The 26,105-nt window shown below is 46.1% G+C and overlaps 1 protein-coding gene across 1 annotated transcript; it reads left to right on the plus strand.

Annotated features, from left to right (window-relative positions):
- Nucleotides 1-152: 152 nt before the first annotated feature.
- USO1 (USO1 vesicle transport factor) lies at nt 153-25,878 on the plus strand. The gene is given in 26 exon segments (XM_042812898.1): nt 153-191; nt 193-234; nt 315-401; nt 648-712; nt 5,610-5,689; nt 9,343-9,443; nt 14,430-14,532; nt 14,682-14,737; nt 14,953-15,073; nt 16,008-16,186; nt 16,625-16,765; nt 16,901-16,989; nt 17,241-17,395; nt 17,653-17,864; nt 18,162-18,182; nt 20,241-20,351; nt 20,569-20,687; nt 21,179-21,360; nt 21,629-21,750; nt 22,339-22,477; nt 22,764-22,927; nt 23,220-23,306; nt 23,828-23,914; nt 24,594-24,692; nt 24,865-25,080; nt 25,445-25,878. Coding segments are annotated over 26 exon segments (2,880 nt in total). The 5' UTR covers nt 153-167; the 3' UTR covers nt 25,523-25,878.
- Nucleotides 25,879-26,105: the final 227 nt, after the last annotated feature.

The following is a 26,105-nucleotide window of genomic DNA, read 5'->3' on the forward strand; positions in this document are numbered from 1 at the left end:
GCTAAGTCCCGCCGCCATCGTGATGACGTCCCCTCCGGAGGCCACGTCGGCGCCACGTCGCGACGCATGCGCAGTGGCCGCTTCCGGCACGGGGGTGACGGCGGGGCCGGGAGCGGTAGAACGGGGCCGGCGGTGTGCGGAGCCGGTGGGCGCGCAGCGGAACTGCCATGAACTTCCTGCGGGGCGTCATGGGGGGGGCCCAGCGCCGGGCCGCAGCCCTCTGGCGCCGATACGGTGAGGGACAAGGGAAGCGGGCGGGAACGGGGACCGGGCCTGGCGGGGCCGCGCTGTGACCTACGCCCGGTGCTTTCCAGATCCAGAAGCTTTGTGACCGGGTGGCCTCCTCCACGCTCCTAGATGACCGCCGGGACGCCGTACGTGCTTTGAAGGCGCTGTCAAAGGTGAGCACCGGGGATCTTAAGGCTTTCCTGGAGTTCCTTGTGGGCGTTCCTGAGAGGGTTTCTGGTTTTTTTTTTCGGAGGAGCTCTTTGAGAGGTCCCTGGGGATTCCTGGGGCTCTTGGCAGACTCCTGGGAGGAGCTTCCTATGGGAAACCTGCGCTGTTTACAGGGATGGTTGGATGTGCTGCTGATAGCATTGTTTGGGCTTGGAGCTGCTTGTTGTCAACTCCATGTTTTCTCCTCACAGAAATACCGGCTGGAGGTGGGCATCCAAGCCATGGAGCACCTGGTACACGTCCTGCAGACAGACCGGTAAGTCTGCTGCGGACAAGGCTCCCATTGGGTGCCTTCCTTCCACTAGTATAGATAAATTCAGTCCTCTCTCTGCATGGTTACACAGCTAGAAGGGAACTGGGCTTTTGGGGACTTTGTGGTGACTGCCTGTCCTGAACAGTGTGATGAGAGTGTACTTGGAGATGGTCGGAATGAAAGGGGTGTGATTGTTAGGGATGGGAGGAGCAGTTCTGGATCAAACAACAGCAAGCTGCATCTCTGTGTTTCATATGTGGTTATCTTTCTCTATAAAAGGGATAAGTGAAGGGTAAAACTAAAGTTACAGTATTAATTAAATGATTTGAAACAGCCCAAACCATCCTGTTCTTGGATAGATGGTAGAATTTAAGAGTGAATAACAATGTCAGCAGATGTGTTTTTACTTTTCCTCAGATACATGTTATTAAATGAATTGCTAGAATGATTCTGTTAGAAGGAATGTTATCTGGAAGGGTTCAAATAAGAAATCTGTGCCCCTTTCACATAGAAGGAACTGCTACTAATATATATTTTTTAGTGTAAATATCAGAGGTAGTCTAGAATGTAGCTTTGTGGAAGAGAATATGCTATACAGAACTTAATTTCTTTTACTGTCCATCTCTCAGTTGTTTGCACTGCTGTTGTATGTGACATCACCCATATGGTATAACTTCAGAGCTCTCTGTGGTACTCTGGTTGGGGCCTCAACTGTTGAATACTTAGGGTGTTCAGCTGGCTGTACTGTGACACTGTCAGTCTGAACTTGAGCATTAAGCTTTTCTTTTTTTCATTTATTTGTTTTTAAAATGTCATGAAGGCGTATATGGGATATTTGCATGCATATGCATGAAAAGCAGGAGTGGTACAACAGACAAATTAGGAAAGCAGTGATTTGGTATCTGAAAGAAATCCTCAAGGACCTACATCACAGGGGCATCCTGCTCTGCTTAAGTGTTCAGAAGTAGAAACCCTCCAGTGCTCTCTGAGGGCTGCTGGCAGCCAGGCTCACCTGACTGGTTTCACCAGCTGGAAAGAAGCTATGGGCTGGTGTAAGAATGGTGCCATGCTTTTGCTGATCCCTTGGCTGTCTACAGCTCATGCCTTCAGCTTTAGCTCTACAGCTCATAGGATCAGGGCAGTACCAGCGGAGATCACGAGAGCAGCAATCCCACGGAGGAGAAGCCCTTCAGAAAATGAGGCCAAGGAGCTGCCTTCATCCCCTGAGCTGCTCATCAGGCTGGATCTGAGCTGTGAGAGGGAGTCAGAACGCTGCTGAGCTCCTTGCTGTGAAAGTGTTGGACAGAACCCTGCTGGGTACAGATGTGGAGATTGTCTGGACTTTGTTGGGCTCCAGTTGCTCCTCCAGGGACAGTGCTTGTTAGATTTCTGCTGGGATGCATTGTGTGACTCAGACAGCAGTTTAAAAAGCAGTGAATATGTTCATTTTTGGGGTTTTTAGATGGGAAAAAAAATGCTGGTTTCCGCAGAACTTTGATTGAACGTGCAGTAGGAATGCAGCAGGGCCCTGGGATGTGTGCAGTGTAGAGCTGATCTGCAGAGTGCTGCAATGTGAGAACAGTGACAGGTGTGCCTGTGGTTTCCTATTGGATGTTTACAAAGAATGAATGGAATGGTTGAAGATGCACAACTGCTCTATTGCCAGCAGCATTTATTTTGCTGGCATATATCATAGCAATGTAAAAAATAGAAACAACTTCGCTACTAATTATTTTCTAATGCAAATGAGCTGATTGAAAGTGCCATCTAATCACAAAGTCGTTTGTATTACAGACCACCTCAGTCAACTGTGGCAGCACAGTAGCTCGCTGCTATTTATGTGGATCTGGAGTGAAAAAGGAGCCATTTTTAATCTTCAGTGCACCTCTTGTTTGTGCTTACTGAGTTGCTCCTTCCCTTGAAGCATGAAGTAGGGACTAAGTCAGTTCTCTGTAGTTTTCTCTTTCATTTGCAGCTGTTGGCAGCTTCCATTGTTTCACAGCCTTTATCCTGGAGTAGATATTGCACCACTTTCCTTTTTTAATGGATGTCTTGTTCTACTTGTTACACAGTTCCCTTGTAGATTGCCTTAAGCTCTGTCTCCTGCTTGGGCTGAGATCTGACGTTTAAGCTCATTCTGTAGGAAACAAACTTCTTTGGGCTGGTTCTTCAGCTTTGTGCGTTGGCCATGTGGGAGCCTGATAATGCTTAAGGCAGCTTTAAATGTTCCAGGCTCCTACACAAATGAGTATTCTTTTTGCAATGTGAGTTAGGAGCTATGGTTGGCTGGAGAACCTTCTCCTGGCTGCCTGTCTGGGCATTGCCACTTCCCACCAGGGACTGTTAAGAAAGAACTGGCACTGACTGTTGAGCAGAAAAGCTCCACTTAACTGCTGGTGTTAAAGAGGGCAGCAGAGCACAAAATTAACTTGGCATTTTACTCTTTTTGTTCTTTAATACAAAATCTTATTTTTTAAAATTCACCATGACAATTCTAACAGGTTGAAACCTAATATGGACCAGAAAGCATTCCCTATCTGCATAGGGTACAAACCTCAATTATTTATGTGCTTTAATTTCCTAATATTCAGAGTTGTTGTACATTTTATTAAAGCTGCTGTAAGAAGGAATGTGGTTGTTGTTAGTCCTTTCCAGGCACACTGTCATCGATGACATGATAGAAACACTCTCCTTCCTCCTACTCTACAAGACAGGGTGGAAATTCATGAAACGAAATACCATTGTTTTAGAAGAGGAAGTAAAAGTTTTTGGAGGTACTCTCCATTGGTGGCACAGCACGTGGACACCTGCACTGCCAGATGGTTCTTTGCTTTTGTTTGCAAATTCAAGGGATACTGAGCTGACATTGTAGTCAAGTGCTATGGAGGAGCCCCAAGAACAGAGGGAAAGTTTACCAGTGGCTCATTCTGGATTGGTGCTTTGCAGAAAGCCTGTGTCTTCTGTGGATGCTTGAGACAGTGAAGGTCAGTTTATTGACTGAAGATTTTCACTGCAGTGCAAAAACTGCAGTTTCAGTCTGAGCAGAACAATCAAGGGAATAGTGATATGTAACAAACAGCAGACAGAAGCAAGGCAGTGAATAGCAAAGATATGATGGAAAGATATCCTGGTTTTGTTCTTCCAACAAGAAAAATGAGGCCAACTTCTTTCATATCTATACGATATTTGATTATTCTTTTGTAGTTGCTGAGTTCTCTCTCCTGTGAGCAAAAAGAAAAGCAAAAGCAAGGCTGAGACTGCTTTTTACTGCCCCGTGAATCTCCAGGAAGTCATTTCCGTGTTTTTTTGTAATGTGGAATTGTTTCAGTCACATGAAAAAGGAACCATGGGCTTTGTAGTACTGTGTTCAGCTGAAATGGCAAAAGGTAAAATGTAAAAGAAGAAACAAACAGACAGGCAATGGAAGCGTACCTGCTTGTTGAGGCTGCTTACACAGACCAGACCTTCCTATATGTATGCCCTGACTCACATCTTGGTAGAGCAGATGCTGCTGCTGTTTCTCTCCTTGTTTCCACTGCAGCCCAGCTTAAATACTGGTAGTGTGAGTTGCATGACACTGATGACAAGCCAGAATTGCACGCGTCACCTGAAGACGGCAGCAGGGAAAGGTTTCAGTCACAACCTAATGTCATGGGACAAACAGGGCTGAGAGCTGATGGTTCCTAGCTTTTGGTTTAGTGTGAGTGTCATGTAAAGGGAGGTGATTTGTCTCTTTGAGAGCCTGCTAAAGCCCTTGCTGTAGTGATGCAAGAAGTGTAGTCATGGATTGCTCCATTTCATCTTCTCACAGCTGATGGGTCACCTTAGGTGTGCTGTAAATGTCATTCTTAATTAGAGGCCTAGCAAAGATAGCTGACCTCAATTAGGACTGGCTTTTAAGGCTGCTGGTTGGACAGGTTGTAGGGTTTGCTGCAAGCTGGCATCGCAGCTTCTTAAAGCGCAGATAGCTCCGTGGTGCAAAAAGTCTACTGTTGTATGTTTTGCAAATTAGTGAAATCAATACGTGAACATTTGAATGAGGTCATGTTGTGACAGTACTCTCCTGATTCTTGTGTGAGATATGGAAATAGCTCTTGTTTGTACTGATTTACCATCAAGAGCCTTCCTGTGCGTGGCAGTGCTTCTGTTTGTTTGGACCAGCTATGCTTCAATGCTGTTTGACTGTATGAGCAACAAAGCAAATGGCAAAAAATGGTTACACGCTCTCCTGCCCCTCAATTCTGGTATCATGTTTGTTTCAGCACTGGATTTACAGTTTGTTTGGATGCAGAAGAAAAAGGACTCTGTTAAAGAAGGACTTAGTAAGAAAAACATGGTGTCAGAAAGTGAGCTGATGCTGGAGAAGTTGGATGGGCAGCCAGCAGCTTCCTGAGCATGTTAAGAGCTTGCAGACCTGTAATGACTGGGTGTGAGCTGAGTTGGTGACCCTGGACCAGTCTGTTTGGGAGATGCTTGGAACTGAATGATCTTTGAGGTCCCTTCCAAACCAAGCTATTCCTTGTTTCCATTCTGTGATTCCATGAATTCATACTGGAGGTCTCTCCTGCTGTACAGAGGAGTGAGTTGGAAGGGAGGCTCAGGATGGAGTATATGCTCCTAGTGACATCTTCTGTGATTGTCCTGCATCACCGGCTTTTCTGGATAGGGCTGCCCCAGGGAGCGGAACTGGCAAAAGGGGTTTGACTCCACACAGGGGCTGTGCAGCTCATGGTTGGTAAAAATGCAGTATTATAAAATAGCTGTCATCATCAGCTCTTCTCACTTGCAGTGATGCTGTGAGGGAGACTGCCTGAGCAGAAAAACAATGTTGTAGAGAAAAACAGTAAGAGAAGTTGGAAATGAGTAAGTCATTAAAGAAAAGTGGTTCTTTTCTTCCCAGTTCAGATTCTGAAATAATTGGCTATGCCTTGGACACGCTCTACAATGTCATATCGAATGATCTAGAAGAGGAGGAACAAGGTAAGCTGTGGCAGTAACAGCTGTAGTCACTCTGAGAGTGCTGTTCTTGATGGCTGTGTTTAATCACAAACGATAATACTGTACAGTTAGTAACACTCATAGTTACTGTGTAGCTGTTAAGGCAATGCAAAGCATCTTTGAGCAGGGCTTGCATTAAAAGTAACATTGGATTTCCTGCTGATTAATTTTAAAATTAATGTTGTGTAAACACCAGCCAGTTTGGAATGGGCCTGCAGAGTTGGCCAAGGCTGCAGTACTGTCTATCTAGAGTTCATTTTCAGAGGCCTTTCTTGATCAGCTGACAAAGCTGTGAGGCTGGTAGCTGTGGAAAGTAATTCCTTGTTTTGCAGAATCATCACTGCAAAAGGTGATAGTGATAGAAAAAATCATCATAAAATTAAATACATATACTGGAGCTATGAGTACCCAGAATGAGGAAGAGCCAGATGGTTTGTAACATCTGCATTTGCCACAGCCTCCTTAGTCCCCAACAGCTGCAGGAATTGCACTTTTTCATTTTCTGTCAAATGAGGTAGAACACGTGCTCCTGTGAATGGGCACAATGCAGGTAGCCCTGCATTTGGGTTCTGGTCACCTGTCTGCTGCATTCACTCTAAGTTATTTCTTCAAAGGATCTTTTACCAAGTGATAAATACTGTGATGGAAGTAGATGAGTAGATATTTCATGCAACATATTGCAAACTCTCTCTCCAGTTGTCAGTTTTCTTTGCTTTCTCACCTTCTTTTCCTGCTCCTGGTAGTGCCTTGCTGCTGGGCTCCTTAGGAGAACATTACAGCAGTCTCAGTAAGAGAGGAAAACTAACAAGTTTGGGTTTTGTGGGTGGAAACATCAGTATTGGAAGGAGTTTGGGATGGTTCTCTCCAACCCCTGCTGGGAGCATTCCTGGATCATTCATTTCTGATGTAGGAGGGAGGGACTATTCCAAACATCAGTGTTGTGCTGTTAGAACGCTGCTCAACTTGTGAACCTCTCTCTCTTTTTCCTTTATCTGCACTGACAGATGATTCTGAAGGTAAAGGAACCTTTACTTCTATAAGCATAGTGTTTGTTTTGTAGCTGTAGTGCTGCTCACACCATAATGCTCTCTGCTGTTAGAAAGGACACTGCAAGGACCTGCTTTGAGGTTTGGTGCTTTTTGCATTTTGCTCTGCAACACAAGCTTGCCTTAGAGCAAGTTCCTTGTTCAGTTACTCATGTGACTGGGGCATGTCAAATGCCAGCAGACTTCTTGAGATTGGAATAACAACAAATTATCATTGAGGATGTCACAAAAGTGCACAGACATGCAGTTTCTTTTTCCAGAAAGCCCCAAAGTTTAGCACAGATCCTTCCCAGTGTCCCTTTTAAGTGATGCATGGTAAAATTGTGCTCACCTCTGTCATAAACTGGCCTCTAACACTTTGTTAGATGCACCTGGGTTTTGCTGGGTGCTACATATCTGGGCTAGAGGTATTTCTGCATGCAGTCTGTCCTCCTTTTTGTTACTTCCTGTTAGTAACCCATCATTCGTCCACTCCAAAATGTGCAGCAGTGTTGATGCTTCTCTCTCCCTGCTGTAAGCAGCTTGCCTGTATCTGCTTCCTGGTAAGAATACAGCTAAACTACGTCAGAAAAATGGTCAGCTCCAGCCTAATGATAGACTAAATAAGAATCTCTTACCTGTCCTGGAGTCCATAGGAGTAGGTGTTAGTGTCAGTATCATGAATCACTGTTTCAACCCAAAGGAAATGGAGTCGGCTGGATTAAAATTGTTTTCTAGGCACCAGTAGAAAAATACTGTCAGTTTTCTGGTTTCTGCTTTGCTGTACCCCTAACGAGCTGCAGAGTTCAAAGGTCAGGTACAGTCTTTGACCCTATATATAGCCACTCAGCTGCCAACAGTTTATTTGCAGCTATGCATTCTACAGCTGAAATGAGAGAGGAAAGAAATCCTCCCTTTGCCATCAGTTACCTCAATCAGCCCTTCAGATTCGGTCAGAAATGTGGTGGCTTTACTGCATATCTGTGCTCGCTGCTTCCAGCTGTGGTGTGCCGTGCAGGATGCAAAGCAGTATGTTTTTGGGGTAAAACATACAAGAGTTGAGTAGCAGTGCCTTTGCTTAGCCTGAGTTGGGATTGTATGTGGATGTGTCCCTGTGTTGCTCCCTAGCAGTTACTTCATCTGTGTTTAGCTCCTGAGATTTCTGTTCTGAGAGTGCAACAAGCAAGGAGCCCTTGCTCAACACAGTGTTTATTTCTTAGAGGTGGCTCCTCGTGTCCCATAGAGCTGAACGCCCATCCCTTTTTGGTGTGACTACTGCTGGATTGTTCAATTGTCTTCACTAGAAAGCTGAAGTCCAAGAAACTATTGGAGTTGCATGAGATAGATTTTCCTCCTAAAATGAAAACAGAATCAGAGAATGCCTGGGTTGTAAAGGATCATCCAGTTTCAACCCCCCTGCTATGTGCAGGGTCACCAACCACTATTTCAGGCTGCTCAGAGCCACATCCAACCTGGCCTTGAATGCCTTCAGGGATGGGGCATCCACAACATCCTTGGACAGTCTGTTCCAGTGTGTCACCACCCTTCCTCTGAGTGAAAGACTTCCTCCTAATATCTAACCTGAACCTCCTGTCTCAGTTTAAAACATTCCCCCTTGTCCTATCACTATCCACCTTTGTAACAGCCATTCCCCCTCTTGTTCGTGCACTCCCTTCAAGTACTGGAAGGCCACAGTGTGGTCTCTCTAACTTCTCCAAGTTGAAAAAGCCCAGTTCCTTCAACATTTCTTCATAAGAGAGGTGCTCCAGCCCTCTGATCATCTTAGTGGCCCTCCTCTGGACCCACTGCAAGAGCTCCACATCCTTCCTGTGCTGGGTGCCCCAGACCTGGACGCAGTACTCCAGATGGGGCCTCACAAGAGCTAAGCAGAGGGGGACAGTTACCTCCCTCTCCCTGCTGGCCACCCATTTTTTAAATGCAGCCCAGAGAATCTAAAGTTATCTTTGAATTTGAACTGCAGTTCCCAAATTTGTCAGTGGAAACTGCTGAATGTTGCTCACCAGCAGCACCATAATAAGGTTTTTGGATAGATGACATTCTCTGCACTGTCTAGAATCCTCTCCATATGACATATGCTTTGCCTTTCCCACTCAATGCTGAAAGATCCCTATGAGGAATCTTCTCCCAGATTGGTGGAGCCTTGTGGAACCACTGGCACTTCATTTTCCCTATCTGCTCTTAGAATTATGTGTGTCCAAATTCTCAGGGCACTCAGAACTGTTTGGTTTTTATCTCTATCAGGGGACTGTGGGGCTGAGAACTGTGAATTCGGATAAGTGGAAATGGGATTTTTTTCTCCCCCCATCTTTCTACCGAAATAAGTTACTTTTTGGTAGACTGCTTTCTTCCCTGCTTAAAAACAAAACAGCTCTCAAAACTTGTTGAGAACAGGACAGGCCCTATCTCTTTTTATGCACAGTTGTTGCTCTGTCTGCTTGGAAAGTTACTTAAATGTACCACAATTAAAATTAGAGCCGTGACTCAAAGCCTTGTTTGTGGTTCATGGCCCTATTTTTTAGCCAGGGTGAAATCCACAGCTAGTTGAAGTTCCTCTAATTGTGTGTTGTAATGCACTGTTGGTGATTGCAGAGGAGAACTCGCCAAAACAAGGTGATGACTTGGGGAGTCAGTTCACAGAGATCTTCATTAAGCAGCCGGAGAATGTCACACTGCTGCTGACACTCGTAGAGGTGAGTGACAATACTGCTTTTGGGATGCTGAGGGATGTGGTATTGCACAGAGAGATGTGTTCTGTCATCTTCATGAACATGGCTTTGCCCTTTTGATGAAGCCTTTGTGTTAAGTGTATAGCACTGACCTTACAACAAATGAAGGGATGGAGATGAGCAAGATCTGTGACCCAAATTAAATCTGGAATGATTTTTTTTTTTTTTTTTGAGACTGATAACATGGAAAGAATTTTAATTATTTGATGAGAAGTAATAAAAACTGTTGGTCCACAACCAGCTGCTGCTGTTGCTTGTGCCAGGATATTATTTGAGCTGATCAGTAAATAACCACGAGTTGATGGCTATGAGTGCTGGAATGCAGTTCCAACTTGTGTCCCACTGAATTCATGCTCAAGGTCTGCTTCATTACTCCTAATTGTTTAAGAGAGTTCTAAACTAAGTTTATCATAGTATAACAAAGATTGGAGAAGACCTAGACGATCATCCAGCCCAACCCTCCACCTGTCACCAATAATTCTCACTAAACCATGTCCCTCAACACAAAGTCTACATGTTCCTTGAACACCTCCAGAGTTGATGACTTCACCACCTCCCTGGGCAGCCCATTCTTTTGGAAGAGTAATATTTTCCAGTGTCCAACCTGAATCTTCCCAGTGCAACTTGAAGCCATTCCCTCTACTCCTATCACTGGTTACACAAGAGAAGAGGCCAACCCCCAGCTGACCACAGCCTCCCTTCAGGTAGTTACAGAGAGCAGTAAGGTCTCCTGTGAACCTCCCTTTCTCCAGAAAGAACAATCCCAACTCTCTTAGCCACTCCTCGTAAGGCCTGTGCTCCAGACTCCTCACCAGCTTCATTTCCCTTCTCTGGACACGCTCCAGGGCAAAATCCACAGGATGTGTTTCTTGCAGTGAAGAGGCCCAAAATTGTACAGAGTACTTGAGATGTGGCCTCCCCAGTGCTGAATGCAGTGGAAGGATCAATGCCCTGCTCTTACTGGCAACACTGTTTCTGACACAAACCAGGATACCATTGACCTTCATAGCCACCTGGGCACTGCTGGCTTATGTTCAGCCAAGCATCAACCATTAGCCCAGGTCTGTTTCCTCTACACAGTCTTCCAGCTACTCTGACCCAAGCCTGTAACACTGTCTGGGGTCTCTGTGGATAAAGTGCAGGACCCAGCACTTGGTCTTGTTGAACCTCGTCCCATTGGCTTCAGCCCAGCAATCCAGCCTGCCCATATCCCTCTGTAGGGCCTTCCTACCCCCAGGCAGATCAACACTTCCAGCCAACTTGGTGCCATCTGCAAACTTACTGAGAGCATACTCAATGCCCTCATCCAGGTCATCAATAAAGATATTGAAGAGGACAGGCTCCAGCACCAACCTCTGGGGAACACCACTTCAGACTGGTGTCTGGCTGGATTCAACTCCATTCAGCATCACTCTCTGGGCCCAGCCCTCCAGCCAGTTCTTTACCCAGCAAACAGCGTGCCTGTCCAAGCCATGGGCTGCTAGGTTCTGCAGGAGAATACTGTGGGAGACTGTGTCAAAAGTTTTGGCTGAAGTCAAGGTAGAACACATCAACAGCCATTCCCTCATCCACCAGGCAGGTCACTAGATCATAGAAGGAGACCTTTCTTGTAGATGGGAGTTACACTGGCAAGTCTCCAGTCTTCTGGAACCTTGCCAGTTGACTAAGAACACTGATAGATGATGAAAAGCTGTCAGACCCACCAGCTCTCTCAGCAGTCTCGGGTGGATCTCATCTGGCCCTATGTACCTGTGGCAGTCCAGTGGGAGTAGAAGGTCTTCAACTGTTTCATCCTAAATCATGGGGGAGGTTATTTTGCTCCCCATCCAAGACATCTAAATCAGAGAGCAAAGTACCCTGAGGATAACTGGCTTGACTTTTGAAGATGTACAAAAGGCATTGAGAACTTCAGCCTCTTCCTTATCCTCAGTGGTCCTGTTTCCAGCCACATCTAGTAAAGAGTGTCAATTCTCCTCAGTCCTCCTCTTACTGTTAATATAGCTACAGAAGAGTTCTTGTTCCTTTATATCCCATTGGCCAAATTGAGTTTAGGCTGGGCTTTTGCCTTTCTAGTTTTCTCCCTGCACATCCTAACAGCTTCTTTGTACTCCGAGTTGCCCATCCCTTCTTCCACAGGAGGTAAATTCTTTTCTCTGGAGCCTCAGAAGAAGCTCCCTGTTCATCCATGCTGATCTTCTTCCCTGCCAGCTCATCTTGAGGCTCAGGGGATAGCCTGTTCCTGTGACTTTAAGACTTCCTTCACAAGGGGCAGCCAGCCTTCCTGGACCCCTTTATCCTCCAAGACTGAATCCCAAGGGACACTTCCTACTAGTCTCCTGAGCAATTCAACATCTGCCCTCCAGAAGTCCAAGGTAACAGTTTTGCCGTCCCCTCTCCCCACTCTACTAAGAATCAAGAACTCTACCATTTCATGGTCACTCTGTCCAAGACAGCTCCCAGCCTCCGCATCTCTCACCAGATCTTCTGTTTGTGAACATCATGTCTAGCAGGGCACCTGCCCTCATAGGCTCTCTCACCAGCTGCAGAAAGAAGTTATCTTCCATACACTCTAGAAACTTCCTAGTCTTCTTCTTCTGTGTTGTATTGTATTCCCAGCATAGATCAGGAAGTTGAAATCCACTGTGAAAACAAGTGCTGGCGGCCACGCAACTTCCATCAGCTGCTTGTAGAACACCTTATCTGTTTCCTCATCCTGGTTAGGCATTCTATAACAGACCCCCACCACAACGACTGCGTTGTTGGCCTTTCCCCTCATCCTTGCCCACAGAGATTCAACCGTATCATCTCCAGCCAAAAGCCCAGTAACATCAAAACACTGACATAAAATGCCACACCACCACCCCTCCTTCTGTGCCTATCCTTTCTGAAGAGCTTGTAGCCATCTATTGCAACACTCTAGTTAGGGGAGTGATCCCAGCATATTTCTGTAATGGCAGCTAAGTCATAGTTTGCCTGCAAACTATACAAATACAAATCAGGAACGTGTTTTTGAGTGCTGTGATTAGCAAATTAATAAAGTTAATTTTTTGGAACTTCTCTTTGTGGTTTTCAGTACTATAAAACTACTTTGAGTATAAAAGCTAGAGTTATAAACATTCCTGAGGCATACAATGCAGTCACTATAGAAAAATTGATACAGTAGATTCATTTCTGTTCACTTGGACTGAGGCCTTAATCTACACCAGGAACACTGTTGACCTTATTAGAATCACTTAGGTTGGAAAAGACTTCTAAGATCATTAAGTCCAACTCTTGCTCATCCCCACCATGACCACTGGTCATGTCCCTTGGTGCCACATCTACAAGATTCTTGAACACCTCCAGTGTAATACAATGGAAAGCACGGCAACGACAGCAGAGAAGCAAGACCCTAGGCTGCAACAAGGCTGCTACATTTAAGCAAATCCAAACATGGTCAGAGAAAGAAATGAAAGAAGCTGCTTACCTTTAGAAGGCTCCAGAAACACAGGAACTACCAAAGAGATACCACTGCTGTTACTGCCAGCCCTTAAAAGAGGTCTGGGAAGGGGTGGATCCTGGCTTCACCCCTCCCGGTCACTCTGGTGGATTGAATGCACCTGAGTTTCCCTGGTTTGGCCCTGCCTTCCCACCAGGTGCTCAAAGACTGCTTTAGTCTGTGACTTAGCATTTCTGTTACATCCAGGGATTGTGACTCCATCACCTCCCTGGGAAGCCCATTCCAATGTTTCACCACTTTCTGAGAAAAATTTTTTTACAATTTACCAACTCAGCCTCCCCTGGTATAACTTAAAGTCATCACCTCTTGTCTGATTGCTGTTGTTTGAGAGAAGAGGCTGACCTCCACCTTGCTACAGCCTCCTTCTGGGGAGCTGTAAAGAGCAATAACGTCTCCCCTGAGTTCCATCTTCTACAGACTGAACAATCCTAGTTTGGTATCTGCAAATTTATGAGGGTGCACTTGATCCCCCAGTCCAGATCATTAATAAAGTACGAGGCTCAATACTGATTCCCAGAGAACACCACTAGTGCCAGCTGGATTTAAATCTATTTCACCACCACTCTCTGGGCCTAGCCTTCCAGCCAGTTTTGTATCCAGCAAAGAGTGTACCTGTCCAAGCCGTAGGCTGCCAGTTTCTCCAGAAGAATGCTGTGGGAGTCAGTGTCAAAGGCTTTGCTGAAGTCTAGGTAGACTATGTCAACAGCCTTTCCCTCATCCATCAAGCGAGTCCCCTGTTCATGGAAAGAGATGGGGCTGGTCAAGCAGGACTTGCTCTTTATGACCCCCTCGCTGTCCTGCATATGCTGCATGGTTGCACTCAAGACGATCTGTTCTGTGACCTTTCCCAGTACTGAGGTCAGGTGAACAGGCCTGTAGTTTCCCAGATCCTCCTTCTGACCCTTCTTATAGATGGGCATCACATGAGCAAGTCTCTAGTTGTCTGGAACCTCTCTGGTTGACCAGGACTGCTGTTTAAAAAAAAAAAAGAAATAAAGCCACATAGATAAAGGTTATAGATAGAGTTGTGCCTGTTTCGATTAGCATGGTTTACAATGACACATACATCTATGGCATGGTAAAAATACATAGTATGATGGTGGAGATCTGGAAATTGGCATTAGGTTTCAGTAAACAATTGTTTTTCTCTGTAGCTGTCGTTGTTGTTGAGCATCCTCTTTATTAGCAGTGTTGTGCTGACAAAATAAGGCTTGTCTCAATTAGTGATCCAGTGCCTGACCGTAAGTTGAAGTTGTAACACTAGCAGAGAAGCACAACAGGCTCAGTGGGGTGACCCATTGGAGTGTAGGGCTGGTCACTGGCTGTGGTGGTGTGAGTTGACATGGGGAGGCCAGCGTTCTGGTGGTGGTTAGAGCACTCCTTAGTTCTTGAGCTTTCTCGTTTTGATTAGTCCCAGCTTTGACATAATGTACTCTTCTCAATCTGCAAAGGAATTTGATTTCCATGTCCGTTGGCCTGGAGTGAAGCTCCTCACATCTCTCCTAAAGCAGCAAGGGCCTCAGGTACAGCAGATCATCCTCGTCAGTCCCATGGGTGAGTGCTGCAGTGTTCTATTGCTGAGCTTTAAGCTGAAAACTCAGCAAATGTGGTAAAGGGTTGGAGGAATCCGGAGCATGGGGTGCTAAAGACCTTTAGCAAGAAAAATCTGTCTTCTGCACTCATTTCTAATGTGTTTCTTGCAGGTGTGTCCAGACTGATGGATTTACTAGCAGACTCCAGGGAGGTTATACGTAATGATGTAAGTACAGAGCAGCAGTCATTTAGCCTTTATCATCAGAGACTGTCAATTGGATGGCCATGGTGGGGGGGGATGCAGTTGTCTCTTGTGATTCTGGCCAAGGCTTAGGCTGCTTGTTTAGCATTCTTCTGAGAGCTATGACTTATAAAAAGTGATGTTCTATAGTAAACTTGGTAAAACTTCAGTGTAATCACTTCTCCCCTCTGCCCGCCAAGGGAGTTTTGTTGTTACAGCAGCTGACAAAAAGCAATGCGGCCATACAGAAGATTGTTGCCTTTGAAAATGCCTTTGAGAGACTCCTGGATATTGTAACGGAAGAAGGAAACAGTGATGGAGGTATAGAAATATCTGAAGCTTTTCCACAGGCCTGTGTTTCTGTGCCTGAGTTCACAGCCAAATCTATTACATGTTGGTGTAGGGGGAGAGAAAAAAAGGATTAGAAGAATGAGCAGCAGAAATGCAGCACATGGGTACTGCTTTGTTTTTCTTAATGTGTGAGTTTGCCACAAATTGTAGTTTGCTGCAGGATCTGTTTGATTACAAAGCTATATGTCTGCTCATTGATACTCTGCAGGAGAAGTTAGTATACCTCTTCTCTCCCGTCTGAAGTATCACAGCTATGTTGGCAAGGAAGGATTGAACAAATCAAAGTTGCTATTTCTGGGCAGCTAATTGTAAGAAACTCGGTATGTCAACTCCTGTGTGCTGAGAGCTTGCTGCTTTCCCCCTCCCACGTGTGTTCCTCCTGCCTGTGCCTTGCTGAGAGCAGATTCCCAGCTGTGCTCTGTGACAGCAGTGGGATGGGGGAATGTGGCAGCTGCTCTTTGTCACCCTCTCTTAGGCCTGATACTGCCATGTGCTCTAATACGTGCGAAGGCCAAACCTTTGTCCTTTCTATAAAGTCCAGACTGGAAGGCATCCTAGCAGCGGACTGCCTCTATTAGTGTTGTCTTCCAGACAGAATTATTTGAGGCTTCTCTCTGACAGTGTATGCTATTTGGAAAAACAATTTTTTGCTTCAGACTTGCAGAAGAGCCATAGTTATGGTTTCATGTGAAATATGCCAGATCAACGTTGATGTATTTCAGTTAGTGATCTTTGATTATTTGTTCATGCATGAGATTCAGTTCTTAATCAAAATATGATGCTCCTGAGAATGAAAAGTTCGGAAATGTGGGCTCTGTTCCTTCTGAAACATACCACAAAGTAGAGAAACAAGTCATTGCTCTGCTTCATTTCGGATTCATTTTTTCCTTTGTTGTCTCACCAGGAATAGTGGTGGAAGACTGTCTCCTTCTCCTACAAAACTTGCTGAAGAATAACAATTCCAATCAGAATTTTTTTAAAGAAGGTTCCTACATTCAGCGCATGAAGCCATGGTTTGAAGTTGGGGATGACAACTGCGGCTGGTCAGCACAGAAAGTAACAAATCTCCATCTCATGCTGCAGGTAAAACATGGCACCTCACTTCTGTTAACAGTATCAGTAGGTGTCTTCTCTGCATTTCAATGACAGTGTACCCGTATCAGTGAGATACCCCTCCTGCTGCAGGAGCTGTTTCCAAATTGTGACCTTGCAGTGGGTGGCATGTCAAACAACTTCATTATCTGTAACTTACAATATAACAGTGATTGGAATTAAGTATATCACCAGGGATGTTTTATACAGAATCTGCCTTTATGAGTTTGTGTGCAATTATGGTGAGCTAAGTAGTAAAAGAGTTACAGCCTCATTTCTTATTACTGAGTTGCAGCATCCGCACTGGGGTCACATACTTCAGAATTTTGGAGAGCTACACCAAACTCAGAATCAGATGGGTGAATTTAGTTCTGTGTTTTGGAAACTCTTGGGTTCTTCTCACATATGCACCTTTCTTTTTCCCCCCAGCTTGTCCGAGTGCTTGTGTCCCCCACGAACCCCCCAGGTGCTACCACCAGCTGCCAGAAGGCCATGTTTCACTGTGGGTTGCTACAACAACTCTGTACCATCCTGATGGCAACCGGAGTTCCTGCTGATATCCTGACAGAGGTAGCAGGGAGCAAATTTTTCCCATATCAAAATGTCAGACTGAATAATTGTGTGGTGTGTAGATCATTGCTCTTACTGAACTACAAAATGTATAGCTATTGACTTGTTGCATTTTTTTTTCTGTCCTCTTTGCAGACCATTAACACTGTGTCAGAGGTCATCCGAGGGTGCCAGATGAACCAGGATTACTTTGCTTCTGTGAATGCACCTTCAAATCCACCGAGGTAGGGGAATAGAAGTGTACAACTGTTGGGTAATGATGTGTTGCACAGGCAGAGGCAGTGTCCTGTAAAGGACTTGTACATTCAAGACAAGACAATAGCTAGGTCGTTTTGGGGCTAGAACTGGATAATCTTTAAGGTCACTTCCAACTTCCAACTTGAGCTGTTCTGTAATTCTAAGATACTTGTTTTTTATCAGCCATTGTTTCCACACACAGTTCTGTCCTGATGGTTTTCTTTTCCCTTACCAACAGGCCTGCCATCGTGGTGCTGCTGATGTCTATGGTGAACGAGAGGCAGCCCTTTGTGCTCCGCTGTGCCGTGCTCTATTGCTTCCAGTGCTTTTTGTACAAAAACCACAAAGGACAAGGGGAAATTGTCTCAACACTTCTGCCATCGACCATTGACGGTATGCAGACAATCACCTCTGCAGTGAGAGCTCTGATCTATAAGAATTTCTTACTGCATCAGCTGTTATGTTGTGCAGAATTATTTCCCTGCAATTGAGTGTCAGATCCAAGTGCAATTATTTGGTTATGATATCTCTAAAACTTGAAGTAGATGGTCTTCAGTAAATTAAAAGTAAACCATAGGCTTACTTCATGCATATTTAGCTGATTGTCTGTCTTGTCCTAATCTGCTGTGTGCCTCTGGCCTCTCTGGCAGCCACAGGGAGCTCTGTGTCGGCCGGGCAACTGCTCTGCGGGGGCCTCTTCTCCACAGACTCGCTCTCCAACTGGTGTGCTGCTGTGGCCCTGGCCCACGCGCTGCAGGAGAATGCCGCTCTGAAGGAGCAGCTCCTGCGGGTGCAGCTGGCGACGAGCATTGGCAACCCACCCGTGTCACTGCTGCAACAGTGCACCAACATACTCTCACAGGTACAGCAACTCTCCAGCCTGGCCTTGGGCTGAAAATCCACGTGTTCGGGAAAAGCATTCTTCCTGAGCAGGTGCATTGCAGGAAGGATTAGTGTCAGCCTGATGAGAGGGAGGGCTCTCTCCTTCCGATTTTAGGACTTGCTTAAAGCCCCCTACTCTCGTGGGTGGGGAGAAGAGGCGTATTCTGCTTTTCCATCAGCAGAGCCTGGTTGGTGGTGCAGGGGATTCAGACTTTGGGGAATGTTTCTGCAATGTGTTCTGCTCCTAGTTCCTGAGTAACACATGTGTAACTTGCAGGGCGATAAGATCGACAGACGGGTATGTATCTGTTGGCACAACTGCGGCACTTCCTTGCCCAAAGTGGCCTTTTCTTTTGCCTTGGGTTTGCTGGGAGGTTTCCCTAACTGCTCCTCCATGTGTTCCCACTCACAGCTCTGTGTTGCAGTTGGATTTGGTTTTTCCTGGCACAGCCATAACCACTTCTTTCTGTGTCTTCTGGGGGTGCTCCACAACACTCTGGGATAAGGATCTTGGTATACACGGGTGCTTTCTTTCCATGGGGCGTACTCATTCACCACCTATCCACCTCATAGATGGACATGTAAGACAAATTGCAGCTATTACACAAATTACAGTCAGAAATGCTGTGTGCTCAGGCTGCCTGCAGCCAACAGTTAGTGCCATCCAAATTGGAAATGTGCTGCTAATCTCTGGGCTTCTGAAGCAAACTTGGGCTGAACCTGCACTGAATCCAATTCCTATGTTGTATGTACATATATGCTGTAGTGTTGTCTGTAGGGCAGGAGCTCTGGGGAGAGGGGTTACCAGTGGTTTAGGGCCAGTCTGAGATGTAAAGAAACTTAATCGGGGAAAAAAGAGTAGTCTGCATCTCCATTAGTTGGTGGCACTTGCAGATTGAGAGCATCAGGGCATGTTCTTCACAGGGGTTTCTGTACCATGCTGAGTTACACAGTTGGCTGTGCCATGGGGCTGTTATGCGTCTAATCGGTATGTATCAGTACAGGCTGGGGGCTGAGATGATGAAAAGGAGCTCTGTGGAGAAGGACCTTGGGGTCCTGATGGCCAACAGGGTGACCATGAGCCAACAATATGCCCTTGTGGCCAGCAATGCCGGTAGTATCTTGGTTGACTGACAGCTGACCAGCAGTTTACCATGAGCTGGCAATGTGCCCTTGCGGCCAAGAAAGCCAATGAGACCCTGGGACACATTGCAAAGAGTTGCCAGTGGGTTGAGGGAGGTGATCTTCCCCCTCTGCACTGCTCTGTGAGGCTACAGCTGGAATATTGTGTCCAGTTATGGGTTCCCTAGCTCTAGAAAGAAAGAACTGCTTGAGCAGAGGGCCACAAAGATGGTTAGGGGCCTGGAGCATCTCTGTTATGAGGAAAAGCTGAGAGACCTGTGGCTATTCAGCCTGGACAAGACTGAGAGGGGATCTTTTTGCTGTTTATAAATATTTAGAATGCAGTAGTCAAGTGGATGAGGAAAATGGATTGCAGGAAAGCTGTGGACAAACCCTGAGCAATAATTGCTAACTCAGTATGCAGTGCTTATTCTGCACACCAAGCAAGCAGGCGAGTGCTGTGCAATGCTGCAGTGTCAGTGGCTGCATTCTGTGCTGTTCTGGTGTGGCTCACCTGTACCTCTGGAAGTCAGTGGGAAGATGATGAAGACAGCTCCAAATGCTCTCCTGCCCTCATACACAGTGTTAGGGTTAGTGCGACAGTCTGAGTGTAATTCAGTGGTGGATTATTTTTTGCCTTCTTGGAAAATATTGTTTTTCCAAGTGCTCATGACATGCTGTAAGTTTCAATAGTTGGCACTCAACACTGCAATTAGCACTCCCTTTTCTGGTGTAATGTAAACGTTATTTTTTCTGAGCAGAAAGGTATTTCAGTGTTTATTTACCTAGTACAGAGCATTAGGAATGCATGACAGTTCTTAGGCAGCAGCACATGGAGGTGTTATAACAGTGTGCTTCTTAAAGGGAATCCTCAGCTGAGGTTTTGCACCTTGTTCCTTTCTTACAGAGCTGTGTGTGTGTTCCTTCATGTTACTCTGATATTAATATAAATACAGAACTAATTGGTTATGGTTTTCTATTGATGCTAATTTGCATTGAGTCACATTTGACATCTGTGTTGCTTGTTGGTTTGCCCTGAGAACAGCTAAAATGAATGGGTTCCTACTTGTGTTGTAGAGCTGTGCTCAGCAGAACTAACAAATGGGGATTGTCAAAGGTGTGACTTCTGTTTTTTTACACGAGTGAAAAGGTGAGTTGTGAATTGGTGCAACTCTTTGGGCTATGAAAGCCTTTCATTGTAGGAAGAGAGTGATGGGGATTTTGTTTCTTTCAGGGCAGCAAAGTGCAGACCCGAGTTGGACTGCTGATGCTGCTCTGCACGTGGCTAAGCAACTGCTCCATTGCTGTCACACACTTCCTGCACAACCCAGCCAATGTGCCCTTTGTATCCTTGACCTGTTTGCAGGTTAACATCACTTGCCTGGAAGTCACTTGAATTATTCCTGTTAAAATCAAATGTTTAAGTCAGTCAGTTTGCAGGGATACTTGTCGATATAAAAGCAAACACACTGGGGCAGGAAATAAAAGAAAACTTCGGAACAAAGGACTGTGTATGCACTGTGTTTATGGAATATCTCCAGTGTCCTTAACGAGAGCTGCAGCTGACAGGACAGATTGCTGAGAACCTGGGAGAGGAGGAACAGCTGGTTCAGGGCCTCTGCGCACTGTTGCTTGGCATCTCCATCTACTACAACGACAACTCTCTGGAAAACTACAGGAAGTGAGTGTGATGTGAGAATAAGAGCGAGCTGTCAGTGAGGGGCAGATGGGGCTTTAAGGGTTGGGAATGTTTGAGTGACTGTTTGCCATGTGCATTCCTTCCAGAGTGCAAATTAGTGGGCACAACTGGGGAGAGATCACTGCTCTGCCTCGTAGCTGTGTGCTCTTCAGCTGTGAGCAAATGGCACACTGAGCAATGTCTGCTGTTGAATGCTACTGTGGATAATCACAGTTGAACTGGGGAAGCAACTGTTCTATTGTTTCTCTCAAGCATGGCATTATAGAATAGAATCATAGACTCCATAAAAAGGTTTGAAAAGACCTCTAAGATCACCAAGTCCAATCGCCAACCCATCCCCACCTTGCCTACTAACCATGTCCCTCAGTGCACATCTCCATGGTTCTTGAACACCTCCAGGGACAGTGACTGCACCACCTCCCTGTGCAGCCTGTGCCAATGCCTCACCATTGTGATGTGTCTCCTCCTTTCAGAGAGAAGCTGAAGCAGCTCATTGAGAAGAGGATTGGGCGGGAGAATTTTGTTGAGAAGCTTGGCTTCATCAGCAAGCATGAACTGTATTCCAGAGCTGCACAGAAGCCACAGCCTGGCTTTTCCAGCCCTGAGCACATGATGTTTGATCATGAATTCACTAAGCTGGTGAAGGAACTGGAGGGTGAGAGACATTGCTTATTTTTATATTCCTTGTTATGAGCTGATGGCTGAACTGCTGAATGTCCCATTAACAGCGGTGTGATGGAGTTAAAATGCAGTACCTTCTCTTCTGTTTTTTAAGACTGTGTGCGACCACTGTATTTTCTCCAAAGTACATACTGTGTTTATCGTTTCCTGCACTGAGTTACACTGGGGGGAGGATGGAACTGCTATGAGGACAGAACAGATGAATGAAGCAGGCTGTGGCTGACAGCTGCTGTTGTTGGCAGGTGTCATAAGTAAAGCTATCTACAAGTCCAGTGAAGAAGATAAAAAAGAGGAGGAGGTCAAGAAGACCCTGGAGCAACATGACAACATAGTGACTCACTACAAAAAGGTCATCAGAGAACAGGTGAGGAGCAGTGGCACCATGCTCTCTGCTCTCACCTTTTGAAAGGTGATGGCTGAGATGTGCCTGAAAGAAGAAATAGTGGAGAAGTAGTGCTGAGTGACTTCTCTAATGGGGAATGCAATAGCACCCCATAGCTCAGGGGCCTGACTTGGCTGCAAACCAGTGCGGTTGGGGTTAAGTAACACCTTCAGACCTCCAGTGAGGTTTATTGAGCGTGTTCTAACTGCAGATACCTCTGCTGCTTCCGAGGCTTTGTGAGCCAAACACATGTGTGTAGGCTGCTGTGGGTGCAAAGAAAAACCCAAGGGCAAGATTTCCTATCTCCTTCTCTCCCTGTCCCTGGTGTGGGGATGCTGGAACTCTCTTCCAAAGGTCTGGAAGAAGCTGGGCTCTGTACCAAACTGCTGCGTCTCCCCCCAGCCCTTTGACCCAAGAATCTTGTCTATATTGGTATGGAGTCCTCCTTTTCGTCGCAGGCGGCACTGACAGCCTCACTGAACAGTGTTTTGCATTCTGGGAAAGGGTTTGCTCTTCTTTTCCTTCCTACAGTTCCAGTATTACTGCAAGTGCTCTCTTTTTCTTTTCCAGGATCAGGAGCTTGAGGAGTTAAAACAACAAGTTAGCACATTAAAATCTCAAAACGAGCAGCTTCAGGTGACAGTCACGCAGCAAGTGTCGCAGATCCAGCAGCATAAGGATCAATACAACCTCCTTAAAGTGCAGCTAGGTATGCTTCAGGAGGAATAATGAACAGTGGCCTCAGTGGTACTGGAGATCTTGTGTAGGTTGTGGCAAGCTATGGAAGAAATACATCCATCAAGGGTTAACAGTGACAAGTGACAGCTCTATACAGGGCTTCTGGAAGCACTGAACAATTCCCTGTAGCTGGGTTCTACAGTTAGAATGGTTTGTGTGGTTCTGTGAAGGGGAAAGAAGAGGGAAATGAGTCCATTCATTTTGGGGATAAACAGTTTAAATGATGCCACTGACCTTTGTTATAAACTGTCTGCTAGGAAAAGACACGCAACACCACAATTCCCATGGTGACACACTGCAGGTGAATGGCATTCAGGTGGAAGAAGTGAGCAAACTGCGAGAGGAGCTGGAGGACTGGAGGAACAGGCATGAGCAGCTGCAGGGGCAGCTCAAGGAGAAGGATGCTGTGATTGAGAACCTGGTGAGAGCCAAAAAGCTGTCCAGATGTTGATGTTTTTTCCACCTCTTTTTTTTTTTTTTTGCCTTATACAGTGAAGGTCATCCCTGTAATGGCATCATGCAGCCATAGCTGATGGTAACAAATATGGTGAGGGATGGCTTAAGCAGAGACTTCTTTTTTGCTTCACACTGTTCCTGGGAGTAGCCTGTGTAGCTGTGAGCTGTGGTGCTGTAGGATCTCACTTTGTTTTCAGACCACAGAGCTGTGTTTACTCTGTATAGCTTAATGTTTAATATTCCTGTTGCTATTACAGAAGTCCTTGCAGTTGGAAACGGGGACAGAACAATCCTCACAGCTGAGCAGCTCTGGAGGCGTGGAACACAGTGCTGAACTGCAAAAGGTGAGCAATATGCTTTCAACAGAGCTATATGAGCAGCAGTAGTTCAGGATTGGACAGAAGTTGTGTCTGGCTACAGAACTGAGGATGGAGTGCTGAGCACCGTGGTCTCACTGATGGCCCTGGTTTTGGTGGTGATGCCAATCTCAGAGCATTGAGATGGTGTACCTACAAATCAGCTACCTTTGCCAAGCAGCTTCATGCCAACAACAGAAATTCAGCTTGCACGCAGGACTCAGGGGAATCTTTCATTTTCTATTGCAAAATATTGTCAGGTATTTATAGGAAAGTTTCCAAGTGAGAGATTCACAGTACAGAGTAAGTGCCTGCATGCCTGTGGGCTCCATGATTTCAGGTGGCTGCTCCTCAACAAATACCTGGCAGTGTTTCGAAAGCAGACTGGACGTTGTGATTGGGAAACTGAGGCTGAGAAGCAAATGGCCTGGTAGATTTAAATTAACAGGAGCCCGGTGTGAAGAACTACTGTCTCAAATGAAACATGCATTTCTTTTTGTTTCCCAAAGGAATTGGAGCTGCTTAGGACTCAGATCCAATTGCAGGCAGCAGAGATCTCGAAGCTTCAGGCTGAGAACCAGAAGCTGCAAGCCATGGTACTGGTGACACCTTATCTTTCCTTTGGGGACAAAACCTTCTTGCTGAGCTCTTGGTAGCTCTCTTCCTACATCAGACTTGAGACAACACACATCAGCAAGGCATTTCAGCAGCGTTAAATGAAACAAGGGGTGATCTAGAGAAATCCTTTCTAAGGCAGGAGGAGATCTGACTTCAGTCAGTGCTCTGTGAGGACATTGCTCATAGTGATTTTAACACAGGTATCTATTGTTCTGTGCTTTGAGCTTATACTATGACCAAAACACCAAAATTCTCCCATTACATTTTCGTATGGTTATTCTCTCAAATATCTGAGAATATGAGTTTGGAAATGGACACACGACAGTTTGGCCAACAGCAGCTACATCTGTCTGTGCTAACCTGCAGCTGCTTCAGAACTTCTTTAGTTGTTCATTTATTGAAAAGATTTCCCACTAAAGCCTTTGAGAGTAACTTAGAACAAAGTGGCTGTGTCCTTAGCACCAGCTCGTGGCATTAGAAGGTCAGTGTTCAAGCTGAACACTCATTAGCACACTGCATGAACACACTGCTGCCATGGTTCTCAGCAGATCAGCTGCAGGTCCATGGGCATGTGCACAACTGGAAGGACAGCATCGTGTGGTGGTTGTGCTCAAGCACAATGTGAGGGTTCTTCTGATCCCATCTTCCTTTCTGCAGAACACAGCTGTAGATCCTGCATTGGGTGCCAGTGGTGCAGTGGCATCAAGGAGCTCAGAGAAGGAGGGCCGGCTGCTGCAGGAGCTGGGGGAGCTGCAGGTCAGTCATGTGAGCACAGAGCCATCCTTGGGCCTCAGCCCACAGCCATGGCCATGCAGAAGGGGGGCTGGGGGGTTGTACTACCACCGTTGTGTAAGCTTAGGGCAATGCACGGGAGGTGTACTCCTCTCCTCTCTGGAAAATTTCAACATGGGGGTTCTCCTATTGCCAGAGTGAAGTCAAAGCTCTTTCAGAGGAAAAAGCATCGCTGCAGCAGCAGTTGGACTCCTCTAGCAGCACAGTGGCCATCCTTCAGGATGAGAAGAGCAAACTGCAGCAGGAGGTGGCTGAGGCCAAGAAGGAGCAGGATGACCTGCTGGTGCTGCTCGCTGACCAGGACCAGAAGCTGTCTGCCCTCAGGAGCAAGCTGAAGGACCTGGGGATGCCGGTGAGCAAACCAAAGAGTTGAGTAAGGTCTCAGGCAGCCTAATACTTTAATCAGTCCTTTTTGGTGCGTTTTGCTTTTTGGGAGGTAGCAGTTGATCTGCTTTGTCTCCAGCTGTATGAATGAGATGTCAGTCTGGGGAATATCTGTGGCAATTGCAGAGCTGTCACTGTAGCTGAGGAATTTTTCCAGATGTAGGACAGACAGAGGAAAGCCACCCCAGCAAACACTGAACACTTCCATTGGTGGCATTGCAAAGCACTGCACAGAACTGCATGGAAAGCTGAGGTGCTCGTGGCGCTCATTGTTACATGTGAAGGGTAGAAGGGGGGATGTCACTGCTCACCACAGATCACCTTAATTTCAGGTGGAGGATGAAGATGACATTGAATCTGGAGATCAAGCGGATGAAGATGAGGATGGGGATGAAGAGGAGCAGGACTGATGTTCTGGTGTGTGTCACCATGGATATAGGATGGCTTTATTAGTGGGGGGAAATCTGTTATTGATGTACAGAGCAAAAAATCTACATGCAGGGAGCAGAGGGAAAGTGGCAACTGCTGGGCTGAGCGATGTTACCGAGGTGTTGGGAACCTCTGCGGAGTGAAGCAAATAGACACCGCTGTTCAGTTCTACATGAGCACCCCATGTTGTTCCTGTTTAGGAGTTGCTGTGGGCAGCACTTGAGGCATGGGATGGCGATGGTGCTGCACAGTGAGTTGTCATGGGCAGAGCTCTGTGCGTTTGTCTGCGTTCTGAGCTTCTGGAACTGTTAATTAAATACAGAAGTGTTTGGTTTAACTGCTGTCCCCTGGAGTCATTGCCTCTGCCCTTAGCATGGAGTTCCAGAGTAGTTCATGGCTTCCTTCGAAGAGGTGGAAGGATCAGGCAGCTGCAATATACACTGCCCACAGCTGTCCCCAGGATTGGGCCTGCAAATCCGGGGTTGTGGCTCCAAATGAATGCTCACAGTGTGGTGCCTTGGCACATGGCATGGCTGTGTTTGGTACCTGTATGGGAGAGGAAAT

The sequence above is a fragment of the Centrocercus urophasianus genome, unplaced genomic scaffold (assembly GCF_019232065.1).
Source record: "Centrocercus urophasianus isolate 14NV4802_14NV808 unplaced genomic scaffold, USGS_Curo_1.0 seq_13, whole genome shotgun sequence".
Classification (NCBI taxonomy): Eukaryota; Metazoa; Chordata; class Aves; order Galliformes; family Phasianidae; genus Centrocercus; species Centrocercus urophasianus.